The sequence below is a fragment of the Acipenser ruthenus genome, chromosome 27 (assembly GCF_902713425.1).
Source record: "Acipenser ruthenus chromosome 27, fAciRut3.2 maternal haplotype, whole genome shotgun sequence".
NCBI lineage: Eukaryota > Metazoa > Chordata > Actinopteri > Acipenseriformes > Acipenseridae > Acipenser > Acipenser ruthenus.
The window spans coordinates 18,824,520-18,843,692 of NC_081215.1; the positions used below are offsets into that span (position 1 = coordinate 18,824,520).

The window sequence follows — 19,173 nt, forward strand, 5'->3', positions numbered from 1 at the left end:
GTGTGTCACTTTTTAACGTCATTCAGGGCAACGCCTCTGCTTCTCTATGATTGGTAGTTTCTGTTATCTTTGGCGTTTACTGTAAATTGAGTAACCCAGGTTAAGAATGCAAGGGACGTGGTATTTGTAATATAAACAGACATTACATAATGTACGATAAAACTTTTAAAAAAGAAGTGACAATTGCATCCATAGTATGTGCGTGTTTATGCATTTTCTTGAAACCAATTATTTTGTATTTGAAATACAGTAAAGTCACCAGAAGCCAGGTGTCATATCACTATTAGTAAAAAAAAAAAAAAAAAAATTGAAACAATACTGTCAATAAAAAAAATTCTATAGTCCATAGAACCTATAATACGTATACATTGTGTAGTGCGCTAAAAATGATATGTAAAACTGGGGGGGTGGGGGCACTGTACTGTTCAAAATCACAATATACAGTACTTTTTTTCTTAGTTACCTTTACCCCCTTGAAATGGTGTTGTAAATGTCACACACAAGTGATTAATCTGCCCCGTTGGAGCAGCGTGATCACATGAGCCTTTGCCAGATACGTGACTTACATTCTATGTAGTGTGTTGTTAATCCTACAACCTCTGATACAGCAGCCCTAATGGAAAGTTAACTAGGTCATCACTCAGTCTTACATGGAATTGTACAGATGAAACCTCAGGCTGGCCACGCACCCACACCCTATGTAGAGTAATGCGATGGCCACACTTTAGTACAATAACCCCTTTAACAGGTTTGACCACTCTAATAAATAAGTACATGTTGCCCAATATTTAAAGAAAAATAAGTAAACATGCCTACCGGTATAGCAATCTCTAGATTTGTAAAGATTTTGTTTTTCTAATGCTGCGTTACATATCAAATAATTGTCATTTATTGGTAAAACCCCACTTACTGCATTTAGGAGGTTACAAATGTTACTTTCAAGCTTTATGACAGCTTCGAACACAAAACACAAAAAAGGGGTAGGCTAGACCATGAAACAAGAGGAAATCATCATGCAACTATTTCTGACAATTGTTGATGCAACTCGTATTAGGCGAGAACTTAAAGGAATTTTCCTCCAGGTGCACAGTTCAAAACAAAAAAAATAAAACAGTATTGATTTCATTAACTTGGGAAAATTGTATGAAAAGATCACCCAGCAACTAGCTGCAGTAACAGTTGTAAAAATAAATAAATAGTTGCTTAAAGTTGTATCGTGGCACTTGGAGCAAATCTTCTTTAATGGGTTTAAAAACAAAAAACAAAGATTATGGGGACACTGCACCTTTAACATTTAGTAACAAAGCCAACTAGTAAGGAAGATAAACTGTATAAATGATAGTTAACAGTGCAATTAGAGTTCATTTACCAAAGTTCATCATGCATTGGGCTTGCACTGCAATCTAAACACCTGAATTGAAACTATGTAAATAAATTGTATTACATATGCACTAAACATTTACATCTCCTTCAAGTATCCAAAATTGTTAAATAAGTACAAGGTGTCACATGATTTACATGGTGGACAACTGCATTGCCCTTACTTTTATTCTGTATACTGCTACCCCTGTATACATAATGCTCTAAAATATCAGCAAACTATTCACAATAGTTTGTTTTTTCTCTGTCCTTTTTATTTTTAAATAAATCAATTGGAATTCCAACCAACATATGGCTACTAACAAAGAACACAAACGGTACATCTGGGACAGAATACAGTGTAAAATGGACAAAACCCAGAGGGGAAACATTCAGCAAAAAGGTTCAAAGCTGCAATCTTCTGCTGGTGTTACGATTTTATATATATATATATATATATATATATATATATATATATATATATATATATATATATCCTGCTGTCATTATGAAACCTTCTATTAAATGTTAAATATCAGGTATAACAGCAACTTAATGCTCCTTGTGTGTTTAAAAAGTTTAGGGTAGCAACATTATTATGTTTTCCAATGTTTTAATTCTAAGTATTACTGGATAGATCAGTTTTAGCCTTTATTCTACAACAGAGCACAGGCTCTTTACAGAATTGCACATAATAAGGCTATTAAAAAGTACAATAAAAATATGCACAGATCAGACTTAGGAAGAGTTATTATACTGTACACTTTCTACAATATCAATGTCGGTAATGAATAAACAATGGAGAAGTGCCATCACTAAAATTTACAGAAAAAGTCTTAATTATTTTTTTATTTTCTTCTTTTTTTTATTTATATTTTTTTAAATCAAGAAACAGTTGATTGGAAAGTTAATTTATGTACATTAAGGTCAGGCTAAGACCTTCAGCTTATGCATTGAGCCTCAATGACTGGTCTTCTCTCCTTCTAGAGGAAATGTCAATGTCTATAGAATCTTTTCCAACAATAAGTCTAAGCCTTTTAGCTGGAGGAAGAGGAATAAAATCATCATCAAATTCCTCATCATAGTAATCTTCCTCCTCTTCATCTTCAGATGAAGATTCATCGTCTGCTTCTTCTGTCCCATCTTCTACACGATCGTACATTTCACCGCTTTCACCTAAAGAAACACTATTCTTCCTCACGTCCTCTGAATGCAGATGGTTCACACCTCTATCATCTTCTTCCCGTTTTAACTGGATTTTAAGTTTTGTCGGATTGCTGCTTGATCCTGTGTTAAAACCATTATTAAGCTTTGCTACATATGAATTGTTTTTATCTTTTTCGTGATCTTTGCTAAATTTGATGCTGATCTTTGAAGAATTCACCAATTCAGTTTCCGGTTCATTCGTTTTACTGCTGCTGCTATCACGGCGTCTGCGCAGTGTAAGTTTAGGAATCCCTGAACTGTTCTCAAGGATCAGCTGTGCGTCGTATCGCGTGATTCTTCGTTTCTTCTTACCTTTTCCAACTGTTCGGCAGCCATCTTTGCTCTTGTCCACAGTGATTAATGTTCCCCCATTGGATGCCCCATTGCATTCCTGATGCCTATCAGGTATATTCAACAGCATTTTCCCACAATCAATGTCATTTGCACATGATGGGCTCATTAACTGATGTACACCTTCCTGAAAGAAAGCATCACTGAATGAGTCTGTCTCTTCTAATTTAATTTTTCTCTCCTGTTTTACTTGCAGACTCCTCCTGCGTAAGCACGCACCGTTTCTCTGGAGGTTATTCTCCAGTTTAGGCAAGGAGTCGTTCAATTTAATTCCCTGCGTCATACATGTATGTTCCTCGAAGTCCATAGGCTCACTTTTTATTACCATGTTATGGTGACTACGACTGTCCAATATATTTGGTTCAAGCTTAAGGTCAGAGGTCGTCTTAGAAGTCATCCTAGTTCTTGTAGACCTCCTTGTACTATAAGTGCAAGATAAAGTCCTGTCATATACAGTAGCACCTTTTATAGAATTGTGTTTGTTTTCTTTTGCAGAATGCCTGGTCAAGCATCCACTTTCCTCCTCCACTCTGACTGGTCCCCCTGTTTCTGTCTCATTTTTTACTGGTAAGTTTTTATAAAGAACAACCTTGGGCTCCTTAAGAACCAAGCTCCCCATGTCAAGATTCCTTGAAGAACTCTTTTGCTCTGGCCTTTGCCTTTGACTTCTTAACCTCAGTTTAGGGAGCAAAGGCTTTGTGGGCTTGTTTTTTAGTCTCTTTGGTGCCCTGGAATTACTAGTATGACTTTGTTTTGAAGATGAGGTAGAAGTTCTTGATAATGACTGCCTTGTCAATGTCCTGCTTTTGCTGAACTTTTTCACACCTGCAGTTTTTTTATTTGAAGCTAAAAAAAAAAAGAGAAAAAAAGCATTTAACTTCAATAAAAGTAAACAAAACAAACCACAAAAACCCCACTATACTGACACTTTTTCTGAATTTTGTTTTACTTGCAAAACTTACATGTGTGTGCATTAGGGTTTTCCTGAGTGTTATCTGCATCAGTGTGGGAGCTGACAGACTGGTTGTCTGAGTTTTTGCTGCTTTCCCTTAACTTCTTTAGCCTGTTCAAGCGTTTGTCTGTTTCTCTCAGTCCATACTTGCTATTGATTATAGGAGTAGGGACTGGCAGTCCAACTTTTGATTTAAAAGCACCTGTGCCACGCCTGTAAAAACATACAATTGATTTTAGCACAGGAAAAAGAAAGAATATGAAAACCTTTATTACAAAACTTTTTTTTTTTTTTTTTTAACAAAGCTCCATTTGTAGTGGCAGATGCAGGAACACTTTGTGCTAATTGAGCCTGGAGGATTTGCAAGTTTAGTTCCACTTTTTTAGACCACATTTGACCTGGGTGATCATGTACAGGTCTTTAAGTAAAATTAAACAAATGCATGCAGTAGATGGACCTGCTGTGTTCAAATTTAGATTCATAATAGATATCATAATTCAGTGAACACAAACAAAACAAATAGATGGATAGAATTGTTGATTATAGCACCTACCTTTCACAAGTGTGGCATTCACAGAATTCATTGTTTTCACCAAAGAAGCCATCCCCATAGTAACAAGAAATTTCTTCACCAGGTTCAATATCTCGTAGAACCTTCACACATGCTGTATCTCGTCCAGTTGAAACAAACTACAAAGGAATTAAAAAATTACCATTACCATTTGACTTCAGTTTATAATGTGTATTTATATTACACAATATTGCTTGCAAAAATCTTTTTACACCAAATAAAACCTTACCTTGCAGTCTGGTCGGCAGTCTGGAAAGACAGAATAATTTGTATTACTCAGTGCACTAGCTATTAAACTTCCAACAGTAAATTTATACTTAACCAAGCTAACCAAGCCATGTAGTTTGTAGAGCTATTTTTTAGTAACTCACTTTAAGCACTTCAGCATACTACTGCACATCTGGATAATAAATCCTTTTATGTTTTTTTTTTTATTTTATGTTGTGGACCATCACTTTTGTTTGCAGACAATCAAGAAAAATGATGGAGGTTCCAATATCTGACACAGGTTTTGCACTGCATTGTGGATAGTAACTCCAATCAAATACATTTCAACAATTATGCTGTCCATTCATACATCTATTTAGCATACCATGGTTGATAAATGCAGCGGGACCAAGCCACAACTGAGCACAGTTCTTCCTTGTGGAATACATGACACTGAAGTCATTTTCTCCATGTCTGAGCAGCATGTTCTCTTCACTCTCCGACAGCTCTGCGATACAGCCAACCAGAAACTCAATCTTGTCATTCCTCTTCCTGTTGACAGAATTTACAAAGAAATTAAAAAAATAAAAGGTGTCAGGATTTTCATGTTTAGGTATATTTTGTATGGATCCAAGTACAGTGTGCCCTTTATAAAGTTAGTCGTGAACCATAATTCCGAGACCATGCTATTTGTGTTCTGCTTTACTACGAGAATGAAAAGTGCTAGTGAAATGGCATTAAGGGGCTAATGGGAGCCACTTCCATACTACCTTGTGACCCGTTTGCAGTATAAAGTGTTGCATTATAAAGGGGGGGCACTGTAGAATGTAATGACCCAGCAATCATAGATTATGGAATAGAGCTTTTTTATGTGCTTATTCTAAATAGGTTAGAATTTATCTCAATGAAAATAAACAAAGGAAGTGTCATTTATTTATCATTTAAGGTAACTAGGGGAAAAACATGGAGTCAAGACAGTAATGTTTTTTTTTTTTTTTTTTTTTACTGTGTTGGCTTTGATACAGATGTTACAACATGTATGTAAATTCATGAATTTCGAAGGTTCTTACCACTCTTTTGTTGCAACAATTTTAGCTCCGTTTTGCTCAGATGAATAACGATTGCAGGGCAAAATTTCAAACCCGCTATTAGAGGCAAACATTCGTAAATAAATGAATACCTGAGCAAAAGAAAACAAAAACATTAAGTGCTTTAACAATGAAACAATAATGAATCAGCTATTAAATACCTTGATGGTTGTTTTCATAGACCCCCGATTAGCACTTATTAGCACTATCCAATACTACAGAGTAAGGTAGTTCACAGTTCCTAATCAGGGTCTGCGAAACCAGTCTGTGTAAATTCAAGAATGCTTACATGTTCTTTGAATAACTTTTCCTGGATCTTAGTCTTATGGAGGAAGTAGTGTCGAGCCCAATCTCCTGCAGTCAGATCTCTGAAAGCTTTCTCCAAGCTATCATGCTTTTTAAAGTATTCTATCACCTCCTTCAGTTCTTCTTGTCTCCCTTTAATAGGTCGGAACCTAGGAACATAACGTTTAAGTGAGTGATGAGAGAAAATGCATTTCTCATACAAAATTATAATAAAGTCTTAACTATTCACAGAAATAAAAATGTAACTAGGGAGTGTAAAATGCAAAACTGTTCCGGGATATTAATAGGGTTAACCCTTTGCAGTCCATTTATTAAGTGCGTGTCAGGCGCGTCAGGTCCAATTTATTTTCACACGCGCAGTTAATTTTAGACGCGCTGTTTAAAAGTATTTTTTTTCCCCCACAGTCAAATGGGTTTAAAAGGCCCTGCATATCAACAAAGCACTCACAAGGCATCTCCAGCCCCGCCACGCCCCACCCTTTCGTTCGCTATAGCTTTCACATATGCTAAGAAATAAATAATAATAATAATAATAATAATAATAATAATAATAATCGTACATACCGATCAATCATCTCCTGATCACCCTGATGCCAGGGGCAAGTATGACTATTCATGAGATACGCCCTTTTTTTTTTTCGGCTTGTCTCGGCTCCTGTCACTCCTACTCGGCCATTGAATGGTTTTCTCAGCAAGAAACCCGTTTTTTGCATTTTTTTGATGATGTCGGACAGGGTCCGACATTGGACCGGATAGGAATAATTGCAATGTCGGACCAGGTCCGACATAGGACCGCAAAGGGTTAAACAGTTAAAACCCATTAGTGACTGAAATTTGATTGCGTCACAAAATAAATCAGTGCCCTCTGAACCTAGTTTTTGAAAGAAGGAACTGAAATGTTCCTTGTAAAACTCAAGACAAGACAAACACACACACACAGGGTCAAAGCTCACCCACAGAAATACAAACCTGGTGTTCATTTTATGGGTCTGGAAACCTAAATAGGGATCAAGAATCAAACTGGTTGCAAGATCATCATTTTCACACAGCTCTTTGGCGGTCATTCCAGAGGAAGGTACGTATCGTCTTTCTGCTTCAAGGCTTACCCCACTAAAACCTTTGGGGCCAAAAAGAAAAACTGATTAATACACATCGTGCCATATATATTATCTGTCTGACCTACAGATGCAGTTCTTTGTTTATTTTGGGACTGTTCTTCCCACCAGCTTTATGCTCAGCTCAATCCTGACCTGAATATCTTTCAAACAGTCCTGGGTCTCTCAAACAGTCTGAAAATTATGCCAAATTGTCTGGTGGTTTAGTTATCCATAGGGACCTAGGTAACACCACAAAACGCATTAATTTAACTTAAAGACACAATCTGGACTTGAACCCATGCCTGGGTAATAAAAGCTAGTTCCCCCTCACTTAATCGTCCCCTATCAGGAATGAAAACTCCACTAGGTGAGTCAGGGCAGCAGCACAACAACCCCACAACCCCGCTGTCTAGCAAGCCCAGCTTCAGGGTCAGTATCACATTTCCCACCCACATACATCTTTCCCTTTAAGTGATTTAAGAAAACCACAAAATTTTTATCCCCCCCCTGCTGGAGACTGGGACTCATTACAATGCAGTATAAATTGTGAAATGGTGTAAGTTGAGTTATCACATTCTAAAATAAAGATAACGCAATAGTTTCTAAAGCATTCTTTATCAGAAAACACACTGTTACATGCACATTTTCCCCAGAAGATGTTTATGTATTTTACATTTACCTTGACTTCTATTAAAGTCAAATGAAGAAAATAAAGTTCTGAAGCAGGTTATAAGACGACTGTACACATGCAAAACCTTTACAATGCTCGCTTACGGTCATGCCACCAAAATCTGACATCTATTAAACAGAAAAGTAAAGCACAGGCTTTTTTTTAGTTTTCAAAGAATATGGATTGTGTGTATTTAGTTTAGTTCTTAAAAAACTAGGAGTCCTGGAGATGTTGGAGTGGAGGTGCGACGGACGACCAATGAGACCTGCCTTACATGGTTCATTACTTTTGCTGGTCAGTATATTGTCTCCAATATTACGACTACAGCAGAACTTCAACAATCAGAATCACAAATTGGAGAGATGATAAAAGATTTTGGGCCATGGGAGATTCCATCGCTGTATATGTTTGGATGAATCCCTAACTGTAAAGTTACAATACCTTTAATATTGATGTACCAAAAAAGTATTGTGCCCCAACTTAGTAAAATTACACAAGCAGGTGAGAAATCAGTAAATGACAATATGAAGTACATAATATCACTTACGTTTACTACATCGTCTGCTGTTTGGGGAGCTTTTGCTGTGTCTTATGTGTGCCCTTGGGGAATGTTGCAGCCTAGATTGATTTTGATTATGTTCACTGGAGAACCTGCTTCCATGTCTCCTGCCATTTACTACCATGTTCTTGGATTCTCCCAACCACTTCATACCAACAATTCGCCTGAGCTAGTAGCATTTAGTCTCCGTCTTAAAGAAGCCCAGTAGAGTGGGATCAATAAACCCAGGTATTGTCCCTGCAAACAAAAAAAGGGAAGAAACAAACAATGATACACAGACAAAGGAGATAGAGATTGGAGAGGAAATGAGTACTAATGCTGCAAGGTTTTGAAAATTCTCTCCTCACTGGCTGTCTGTTTAGACAGGTAAGCTAAAGCTGTACACCTCTGTTTAATACAGCCCAGTAAGTGTTTAAATCTTTTGGGTAACTTTTGAGACAAAAAAAGTAAGCGACATGAAATCAAGACTTTTTAGCCAACTTAGTACAGCAAGACATTTACATAACTTCAAGAGAGACCTACAAGCATATCTTAAATAATTAAGGTCCAGTGGTTAAAGAAAAGGGCTTGTAACCAGGAGGTCCCTGGTTCAAATCCCACCTCAGCCACTGACTCATTGTGTGACCCTGAGCAAGTCACTTAATCTCCTTGTGCTCCGTCTATCGGGTGAGACGTAGTTGCAAGTGACTCTGCAGCTGATGCATAGTTCACACACCCTAGTCTCTGTAAGTCGCCTTGGATAAAGGCGTCTGCTAAATAAACAAATAATAATAATAATAATAATAATAATAATAATAATAATAATAAACAGGGTTTAAAAACATTAGCCTATGCTATTGGTCACCAATAAGTGGGGTTTCCAAAAGAAGGGTTAATAAACACTAAGAAACAGAAAGTGGACATCTTTGTATTTCTAAAATATTGCAATACACACAAACTGAGAACAAAAAAAAAAAAAAATCAGGACACAATTTTAGCTTTAGTCCTTGATATCTTTAGGATGATCCTGACAAAGGTATAACAATCCCAAGTCCTGGTTGTTCAAAATGATGTTCTTGTTACTCTGTACACTTGTCTGAACATTGAGATCATTAACAGTGTCATGTGATTCTCTTAAACAAATCCCCAAAGGGATTGGACTTTATTTATACATAGAATACATTTTTAAAATGTGTGAGGTGTTATCCCATATCTTGCACGTCATGCAGTATATGTAGGGTAAGAAAGCTTACTTTAAATGAACTCTACTGATTATTCTACATTTTAATTTGTTAACTATTTAGCATCTCTGAAAGTATTTCACAGCCCAAATAATCTAGATCAAACAGAGTGGCTTTCAGTAGGAATACTTTGGTCATTCACCTGCTACTGCATGATTAACGGGAGTGCAACAAATTCCATTACTATCTTCTATTTTATCTTAAATAGAAACTTTTTACCTGCACAGAACCCATAGCATGTGTGCCTAACAATTTAATAAATAAACTCTCTGTGTATTTTCCCCAAAATAATAACAAACAACAACCAAAAAGAGGCAGCTACAAGGGAGCCACAAAATACAGTGCACAATTTAGGCTTTTTGACAGGTCTAGAAGTATACAGTGCCAGGTGCACTGGTATTTCTATTTACAGAAATATGCAATGCATATATTGTAAAACAAACTAAAAAAAAAACTTTTTTAAAAAATGTCAGTACCTTTGAATATCTACTTGTATCTTTAACTTAAATTTTATCACATGACAGAACAGTACCAATAGATGGAGCAATAACACATACAGGAGCTACACCTTGTCATTGTGCAAGGTGGGTGATGTACTGCAAAATGGAATGACTAACGTTATCTTGAGCATGACATATGAGAAATGGTGAAGATATCCTCATCTCTCTCTCTCTCTCTCTGCTGGATCATTCAATGACTGTTCAGTTTTTTTTTACAAATGTTAATGAAATGGTACTGTTGCAACACGCACATGTACTGTGTACAATGTGAAAAATGACTGCCGTTTGAGAAGTAGACCATCTTCACTGCATCTAATAAACTACTGCATACAGTACAGAATTCAAAGCATCACCACCACAATGACAGTTGACTAACCTTGGGGTATTTAGTCAACTAATCATAAAAAGGGGGCAATCCATTTCATGCTGTGCGAATAGTTTGAGAGGGTTTACCTGACCCCATGAGGAAAAACAGAGAAATTACAGTTCAACATACAATACGATTGCTGCACATTGTTTTGTTTTTATTGATCAAATGCTGCCACCTTCTGGATTCTGCAGCCATTGTCTAATTTGACCAGACAAGCAACTAGAACAAATAACAAAAGTGCACTTAAAATCCCACATAAAACAAAGTATATGAATTCAAAAGCCGTAGCGCTTGTATCATGAAAATATATAAACACTGGTAGTTTGAACGGGTCGCGGGTTCGGTGGTCGGCGTGGGGAGGGGACTTTAATGGGTGTCTCTTTAAATGTCGCTAAATGTATTATTTATTTACACCTGTCAATAACATTTTTTTAACATATATTTTTGATGAGATAAAATTGTGGATGCAGGTTGAATTTCAATTCAGAAATTAAAGCCGGTATCTGCCATGTTTTAAATGGTATTTCCAACTTAAGGTGTGTTTAAAAAAAAAAAGAAATTCACCACTAAAGTATCAGGCCTTTTATACACATAAACTCATCTCCATGACACACTCAGCTCCATCCACCACCACCACCACCACCCAGCCAAATCTTCACCCGGAAAAAAAGTAGTAAATACGCCACAGAACTATCCGGTCAGATGTATTTTGTAAACATACTCACTTTTACCTGTCTCCTGAGGTGTGGATGGTCCGTCCTAGAGGGCCGGAATAGCCATTAAATCCCGTCTAAAAAAACACCAGAGGAAACAAAAATTTCCAGAAAATTAACATTAAAATTCAAGATGGCGGCCAGCACAGGAAAGGAGAGAAGGGACGCAGCACCGCTCATGCAGACAAGATATAGACCCTGCGAAAACTCGCATGTCTATCAATCGATGAAATCGACATCTGGTTCCAAAATTATTCTCATAAATTCACATTGACACAAAAACATCTAATGGTGGTGAGAACCGCGAGCCGCGTTAATAGCACTATATACTCGTTTAAAATCATGGTCGGAGCTATACATAAAGTAGTGCAGCGAAAACAAAACCCGTTCCCTTTAAACCTTTCGCCCCCAGAAGGCACCGAGTGAATCCGCCAGCACTTCAGGGGGAGAAGTTTGTGGGTTGATAAGATAAATATACATGTCTAACCCAATTACATTGGATACATTTATTTTAAATGTATATTTACATTAAGTCAGTTACTGTACTCTTTGTAGCGCTGTAATTTACAAACAGCCAAATCAGGATCCACCAAAAAAAAAAAACCTACCCAGCATGTTTGCTTATAATATACTAGAAAGAACTAAGAATATCCCGACCCACACCTATTTCACTATTTACGTTATGTATGGTACAGCTTATCCGCCACACTGGTAATGTTAAAAGGCAAGACATTTGGCATACATACATTTTAAAGTATGATCTATTAAAAATCAGCATTATTTAAAATTCGGTTTTAGTTTTGTTCCATGACCCATTTTTAAATTAAAAACAATAACTATGGAGACAAAGCCTAGTCTTCTGCCATCTTTGTAAATGCAAATAATTTTGTTACCAAAAAAAATGTCGTTTATTTAACACTGAATGTTCATTCGATTCCTAAACATGTTTGTACAGTGAAGCGTTGTATAATGAATTAGTGTGTTTGTTAATAAGTTTGTTTGCATTACCCCTTGTAGTTTTTTTAGGGTCAGGCGGATAATGGTTTATATTTTTGTGCAAAAAGAAAACTTACCCACAAAATGCAATAAAGACGCGTTTCGGTAATGGAGGCGTTGTTAGTTTGATCAAACAATGCGTGTGATGTTTGGACAAGATGCGGAAACAAAAAAAGAAAAAAACATTTTATATACCGGTACAGATAGATAAATAAATAAATAAATAAAATGTTGTTTGTTGTTGTTGCTTACCTGAATAAATAAACAATTCGCTGTTCCTCAACTTTTTTCAGTGTTAAGCAGTGTTAAACAATTGCTAATGCATATGATGTCAAATCTTAAATCGTTCGTGCCTTTTTAAAGGGGTTGTATTAAAAATCCTTCTAAATATCGTAACTGGAAAGAAACGATTAATAATTAACACGATCTCCCTTTATTGCCTGTCATCTCATCTGTAACTGAAGGTTTTAGTTTCTTATATATATATATATATATATATATATATATATATATATATATATATATATATATATATATATATATATATATATTACTTTTGCGGTATTATGTGGATCATGAATTTGTCTACTTCCGATATTATTATTATTATTATTATTATTATTATTATTATTATTATTATTATTATTAAAACATAAATAACACTAAGGGATACTGAGACCTATACACAAACCCCTGACATCTGTTTCATGCATAAAATAATGTATATCAAGAAAGAGGCTATCAAAAGTCTATTTTATAAATATCACACTGTATTTTTAACTCAAGTAAAACAGTGCCATGGCTTTTAAATATACGTAGCGTTCCCCCATTTTCTTCTGCAGAAGACCTAATGGTTCTTTGCAAGTATTTTGTGCTTCAGTTTAGAATATGCAGATATTTCATGGTTGTTGCAATTGCTACTTGGTGCCAAATCACAACTTGACCTGAGTTCAGTTTCTCTATAGCTGCAACCAGGCCTTGTGCCCATACTTATCAAGCGATCTTCAGGGGCAAAGTGATCATATACTAAGGGGCAACATAGCACAGGCTTTTAATTTGGATCCAGAAAGTACATTTTACATTATACAATAATACTAATAATATTAATCTTAATTTTATAAAGCGCTTTTCATGACAAGTCATCACAAAGCGCTGTATATAAAAACACAAAATAAAAATAAACAATAAGAAAAATATCAAAACATGAAATCTAAAACAAAGCCAGTTTAAACAAATAAGAGATTTAAAAACACTCAAGGATTCAGAGTCACCTAATTTCTTTGGGAAGGGCACTCCACAGCCTAGGGGCATAGGAACAGAAGGCCCGACCACCCACAGTTCAGAGTCTGGTGGTGGGGACACATAAGAGTCCAACATCAGTGGACCACAAATCATAGCTATACTACTTTTTTGCATCTTGCATTTGAGTTTGTGTTACACCCATTTTGTGTTCTTGTTTGAATGTTTTCCTCCCAAGGACAAATTCAAACTAGCCTGAAACAACTCAAGACTATTCATTTTAAGGTGTCGTGTTCCATACAGCCTGGAAAATGTAAGCTCTATCGGCGACTCCTCTTTGTAAAATGTTATTATTATAAACACCATTAGAAGGCAAGGCCCTTTTTAATATCTGTTTTGCTTGGATATGTCATTTTACTTGCAAAAACCTCAAAAGTAACCTGTCTGTTTGACTGACAGAAGACCGGCATAGTGACAAGCAGATTTCAAGGTGGAGCAGACATTTTGTGTCCCCACAGCTGGTAAACTAGAATGTAATGCATAGTTTCTGAGAAAAATAGAGCCCCCTTGATCTTGAAGTTTTGAGTGTCATACAGTAATAATGTTGTGAACAGACACAAATAAACTACATTTTAATGTAAAACTGAACACAGGTTCACCTGAAAAAACAAATAAAATAATAGCTCCCATTTGCTTTAGTTACTGTGAAATTAATGCTGTATAAGTGTTAAGTTAACCACCCATTTGTGGTGACTTCAAGCTTTCAGCCTTTTTTCATCACAGTATGTCATGTTATACCCAGCAAAAGCAGACATAACAAAATCATTTCCCATCAACCCACTACCTTTATTTGCTGGAGATAACAGCTCTTTGATTACCACTTAGATGAGCGATTACACTGCATTTGGTATTTGGTATATTTGGTTTCAAGACAAAACAACAATTTAGCATTGCTTTGCAGATGCAGGTCTTCTACCAAATAAAAACAGACACCACATGTTCTCTAATTAATAGGAAGGCTGGTGCCAGCACTATACCTGCATTAGTCGATTGTCTTGTTTTATTAAAAGGACTAATGGAGCATTTGAAACCCCATGCTATTTTCCCCTCATGCACAGCAGATTAAATCAACGTATTTAAACATGAACTATCTCATAACTGTACAGCTTTAAAGGTAGCTTCAGACTACATTTTATTATTTTCTTAGTTATTTTATGTTTCTGTCCATTTCAATTACTGAAATACTTATATTTATTTATTGACAAGTCTTTCAACTGAGTTCTAGTTGTCCTATGTAATGTAGGGAAGATCAGCCCAGTGTCTTTATATTCATAAACACTAGCGCCATCTAGTGCACAGCAGTGTATTATTAGTAAAACAAGAATGCTCTTGATCCAAAGTGGCAGATCAGTAGATGGCACTGGCTCTTATTTCTATAAACACACTTTAACTGATCTTGCCTATATTGCACATTAGTAGTTATAAAACAAGGAAACTACAATGTGGCACAATTTTAAGAAAACATCACAATTTGTGGGATAAATCACTGCTATGGGACAAATGCAGCCAGGAAGCAAAAATAATGCAAATTAGAAGTCTCAAAAACCAAATGTTAGAACTAACAAGTAACTATGATGTGATAGGTGTTACAGAAACTTGGCTATCTGAGAGTGATGGAGACAAATATAATATTAGTGGGTATACACTGTATAGGAAAGACAGGCAGGACAGAAGAGGCGGAGAGGTAGCGTTATTTAGTCTTGAAGCCCAGGTGTTAAATCTAGAAGAAAAAAGCTACGCAGAATCAATATGGGTCAGAATAATGGACACAAATGCAAAGGGCATAATAATAGGGGCTATAGACCGCCAAATTCAGACAATGAGCAAAATAATCTGTTATACAATGACATTAGAAATGCGTGCAGCAAAGGAGAAGCCATATTAATGGGGGATTTCAACTTCCCCTGTATAAAATGGGAAAACCCAGTGGGGAGCACGACAGACTAAATTGAAATGGTAGAAATGACAAATGACTGCTTCCTAACGCAATTTGTCAAGCCACCAACTAGAGGGGAGGCATGCCTTGATTTAGTCTGTTCAAATAGCGAAGACAGAATAACTATAACAGAGATCAGAGAACCATTGGCAAACTCAGATCACAACATGGTCTCATTTGAAGTGCTTTTTAAAACCCCAAAAGTAATGACTAAAGCTAAGGTTTACAATTTTAAAAAGGCAAACTATGAGGGAATGAAGCAGAGACTAACAGAAGTAGACTGGAGCAAAATAGAAAACACATCCACAGAAAAAGGATGGCTATTTTTCAAAAATGTAGTACTAGAGGCACAAAACAATTATATCCAAAAAGTAGACAAATCAAAATCTAAAACAAAATGGCCAAAGTGGTTTAATAGATCCATTTTAAAAAAGTATTCTGAGAAAAAAGGCGCTTTACAGAGCGTTTAAAAGGGACCAAGAACAAAGTACACAGAAAGAGTACTTGGAACTGCAAACTCAAATAAAAAAGGAAGAGAAATGAGCATTTCTAAGGGGGCTAAAACCAATTCCAAAAAGGTTTTCCAATATTATAACAGCAAGAGAACAATCAAAGAGGAGGTAAAATGTCTAAGAGATACAAATGGCAAAATCATAGACGAAGAGAAAAAAATAGCAAATATACTAAACGATTACTTTTCACAAGTTTTACAAAGGAGGATATGGACAACATGTCGCACATGTCGACCTGTTCTTATCTAGGTTTAAATAACTTTAGCTTAACAGAGGCAGAAGTGTTAAAGGGACTAGGAGCTCTTAAAATAAACAAATCCCCTGGGCCGGATGAGATCCTACCAATAGTACTCTCTTTACACAGGGGTTGTACCGACGGACTGGAGAATTGCAAATGTAATACCGATCCACAAAAAGGGAGACAAAACCGAACCAGGTAACTACAGACCAATAAGCCTGACTTCTATTATATGTAAACTTATGGAAACTATAATAAGATCCAAAATGGAAAATTACCTACAGTATATGGTAACAGTATTTTTTGAGGATGCAACATCGACAATGGATAATTGCAAAGCATATGACGTGGTTTATTTAGATTTCCAGAAAGCTTTTGACAAAGTCCTGCATAAATGATAATTCTCAAACTGAACGCAGTAGGGATTCAAGGAAATGCATGCACATGGATTAGGGAGTGATTAACATGTAGAAAACAGAAAGTACTGCCTAGAGGAGAAACCTCAAAATGGAGCGAGGTAACCAGTGGTGTACCACAGGGATCAGTATTAGGTCCTCTGCTATTCCTAATCTACATTCATGATTTAGATTCTGGTATAGTAAGCAAACTTGTTAAATTTGCAGACGACACAAAAATAGGAGGAGTGGCAAACACTGATGCAGCAGCATAGGTCATCCAAAATGATCTAGACAGCATTTAGAACTGGGCAAACACATGGCAAATGACATTTAATAGAGAAAAGTCTAAGGTACTGCATGCAGGCAATAAAAATGTGCATTATAAATACCATATAGGAGATACTGAAATTGAAGAAGGAATCTATGAAAAAGACCTAGGAGTTTATGTTGACTCAGAAATGTCTTCATCTAGGCAATGTGGGGAAGCTATAAAAAAAGGCCAACAAAATGCTTGGATATATAGTGAAAAGTGTTGAATTTAAACTAAGGGAAGTAATGTTAAAACTTTACAATGCATTAGTAAAACCTCATCTAGAATATTGTGTTCAGTTCTGGTCACCTCGCTACAAAATGGATATTCCTGCTCTAGAAATAGTGCAAAGAAGAGCAACCAGAATTATTCTGGGTTTAAAAGGCATGTCATATGCAGACAGGCTGAAATAACTGAATCTATTCAGTCTTGAACAAAGAAGACTATGCGGCGATCTGATTCAAGCATTCAAAATTCCAAAAAGGTAATGGCAATGTCGACCCAAGGGACTTTTTCTGCCTGAAAAAATGCACCCCCCCCCCATATATATATATATATATATATATATATATATATATATATATATATATATATATATATATATATATATAGCAATGGCAATAGGAAGCACTCAAAATGATTATGAACATCATAAAACGGTAATGGGATAGTCACACAATGACTTACTCTTTAACAGAGCAGTGCTTGCTTTTTTCTTGTGCCAATTTGTGGTTAGTGTGATTAGTAAATTACAGAGCAAGCGGACCACCCCACTGTAATAACACTACAAGGATTTAGAGCTGTCATCCAAATCACCATTCAATCCAAATTTAAATGATTTGTTATTTAAACACTCTTTTTCTGGCATGTGAGAATTGCACTGGGATATATAGGATACAATGTATGGCCAGTAAGTGAACATTTTCAACATTTCCGGCTGCATTTGAAACTTCAGTATGAATATCACTTTGCAGATGTCAGATTTGATATAACAAAAACACTGAGAAAAACAAAGAAATACTTTTGCTTCCCTGAGCTTTTGTAGGTAGCCAAATACAAAATACCATTGTACCATCCAAAAATGCTTGTAACCTATAGTTTGCTTTAGTATACTGCAGTACACACAACATATATCAGGAAACTAGTGTTTTTGGATGGTACTGCATTCTTTTATATGGTTGGCAGCTGGTGTATGCTTGTTTAGGACAGAGAGTTGCAATTTAAACCACCTATAGGGAATGTAAACAAACAGGAAGGCCAGTAAGGTCTGGTTTCTGATGAAGTAAAAGGGTAAACTATGGTATGAAATAGTAGAACAAAATCCCCACAATATAATATTTTAGTATGAATAAAACATGATTGTGGGACAATTTAAGTTACTTCAGTAAAAGTTAGATTCACTAACACAATACACTCATTTACAAACTTTGTGTTGATGTATGAAGTCAAATATTTGCATATATTTGATTCTGATTCAAAGGAAATATTTGCACTGGGGACGAGAAACCACAGGCAACTGTATTATTAGAAATCAACAATGCCATACTTCCCACAGTGCTTTGCTGTGATGCCTTCTCTCCTTCAATGGAAAGACTGCTTTACAATTCTTCCCTTTTCTTTACTGCAGTTGCCTCTGCTTTAGCATGCTTTCACTTTTCACTTTTCCTTGTTGCAGATGTAAAAACCTCTTGTTGGTTATTGTTGGTATTTCTCTACAAGAAAGAAAATAAATGATAGATTGTTCTGTCTGACATTGATTCCTGTTACTGTTCTCCGAGCTTAGCAATATCTCTACCGAAGTACAAGCTGAAGCGAATGTAATCCAGTGGGCAGTGCGTATCTAGCAGATGCTTTTGTGCATGACTGTTTGGTATTTCAGTGTGTATATTTTGCACATCTATTTATTGGACCTACTGTATAGTTTAGGGGTTCATTTGTAAACAAAAAGGTACCAGATCTTATAATTAAGAAGAGGGATCACATTTTTGTCTACACACCTAATGTACTGACCTTGATTTACAGTATCTCCCATGTATGCTTCAGGTGCTCATCAGCTTGTGGATCAGGGTTTCGTGCCTTATTGGTGTTGGTTTGGAAACTATTTAATTCTCACCTGTCAGACAAAAAGGTACCGGATCTGGGATGAACTACAAATGAACCCCTGGTTTAGAACAAAGACAACTCCTCATTGACATGCTTGTATAAATGTATCACTATTTTTCTGTATGTTAAAGGTTGGGTGGTACTTCATCTTGATCATATTCACTTACTGTATTTAGTGCAGTTGATGGAATATTTGGTCCTGCGTTCTAGCA

The 19,173-nt window shown here is 36.1% G+C and overlaps 1 protein-coding gene across 5 annotated transcripts; it reads right to left on the reverse strand.

The window, feature by feature from the left end:
• Nucleotides 1-866: 866 nt before the first annotated feature.
• LOC117432399 (histone-lysine N-methyltransferase KMT5B-like) lies at nt 867-12,267 on the reverse strand. Of its 5 annotated transcripts, XM_034054284.3 has the most exons (11): nt 12,243-12,267; nt 11,182-11,246; nt 8,355-8,603; nt 7,010-7,157; nt 6,024-6,189; nt 5,717-5,826; nt 5,032-5,198; nt 4,669-4,688; nt 4,422-4,558; nt 3,879-4,081; nt 867-3,762 (listed from the first exon to the last, which is right to left on the reverse strand). In XM_034054284.3, exons 3-11 carry the CDS (start codon nt 8,515-8,517, stop codon nt 2,306-2,308), a joined length of 2,571 nt encoding a protein of 856 aa, XP_033910175.3. In that variant the 5' UTR covers nt 8,518-8,603; nt 11,182-11,246; nt 12,243-12,267; the 3' UTR covers nt 867-2,305. The 5 variants fall into 5 exon arrangements, with proteins under 5 accessions (XP_033910175.3, XP_058857966.1, XP_033910176.3 ...); XM_059001983.1 differs by lacking the exon at nt 8,355-8,603 and having other exon boundaries at nt 12,243-12,260; XM_034054285.3 differs by lacking the exon at nt 12,243-12,267 and having other exon boundaries at nt 11,188-11,568.
• Nucleotides 12,268-19,173: the final 6,906 nt, after the last annotated feature.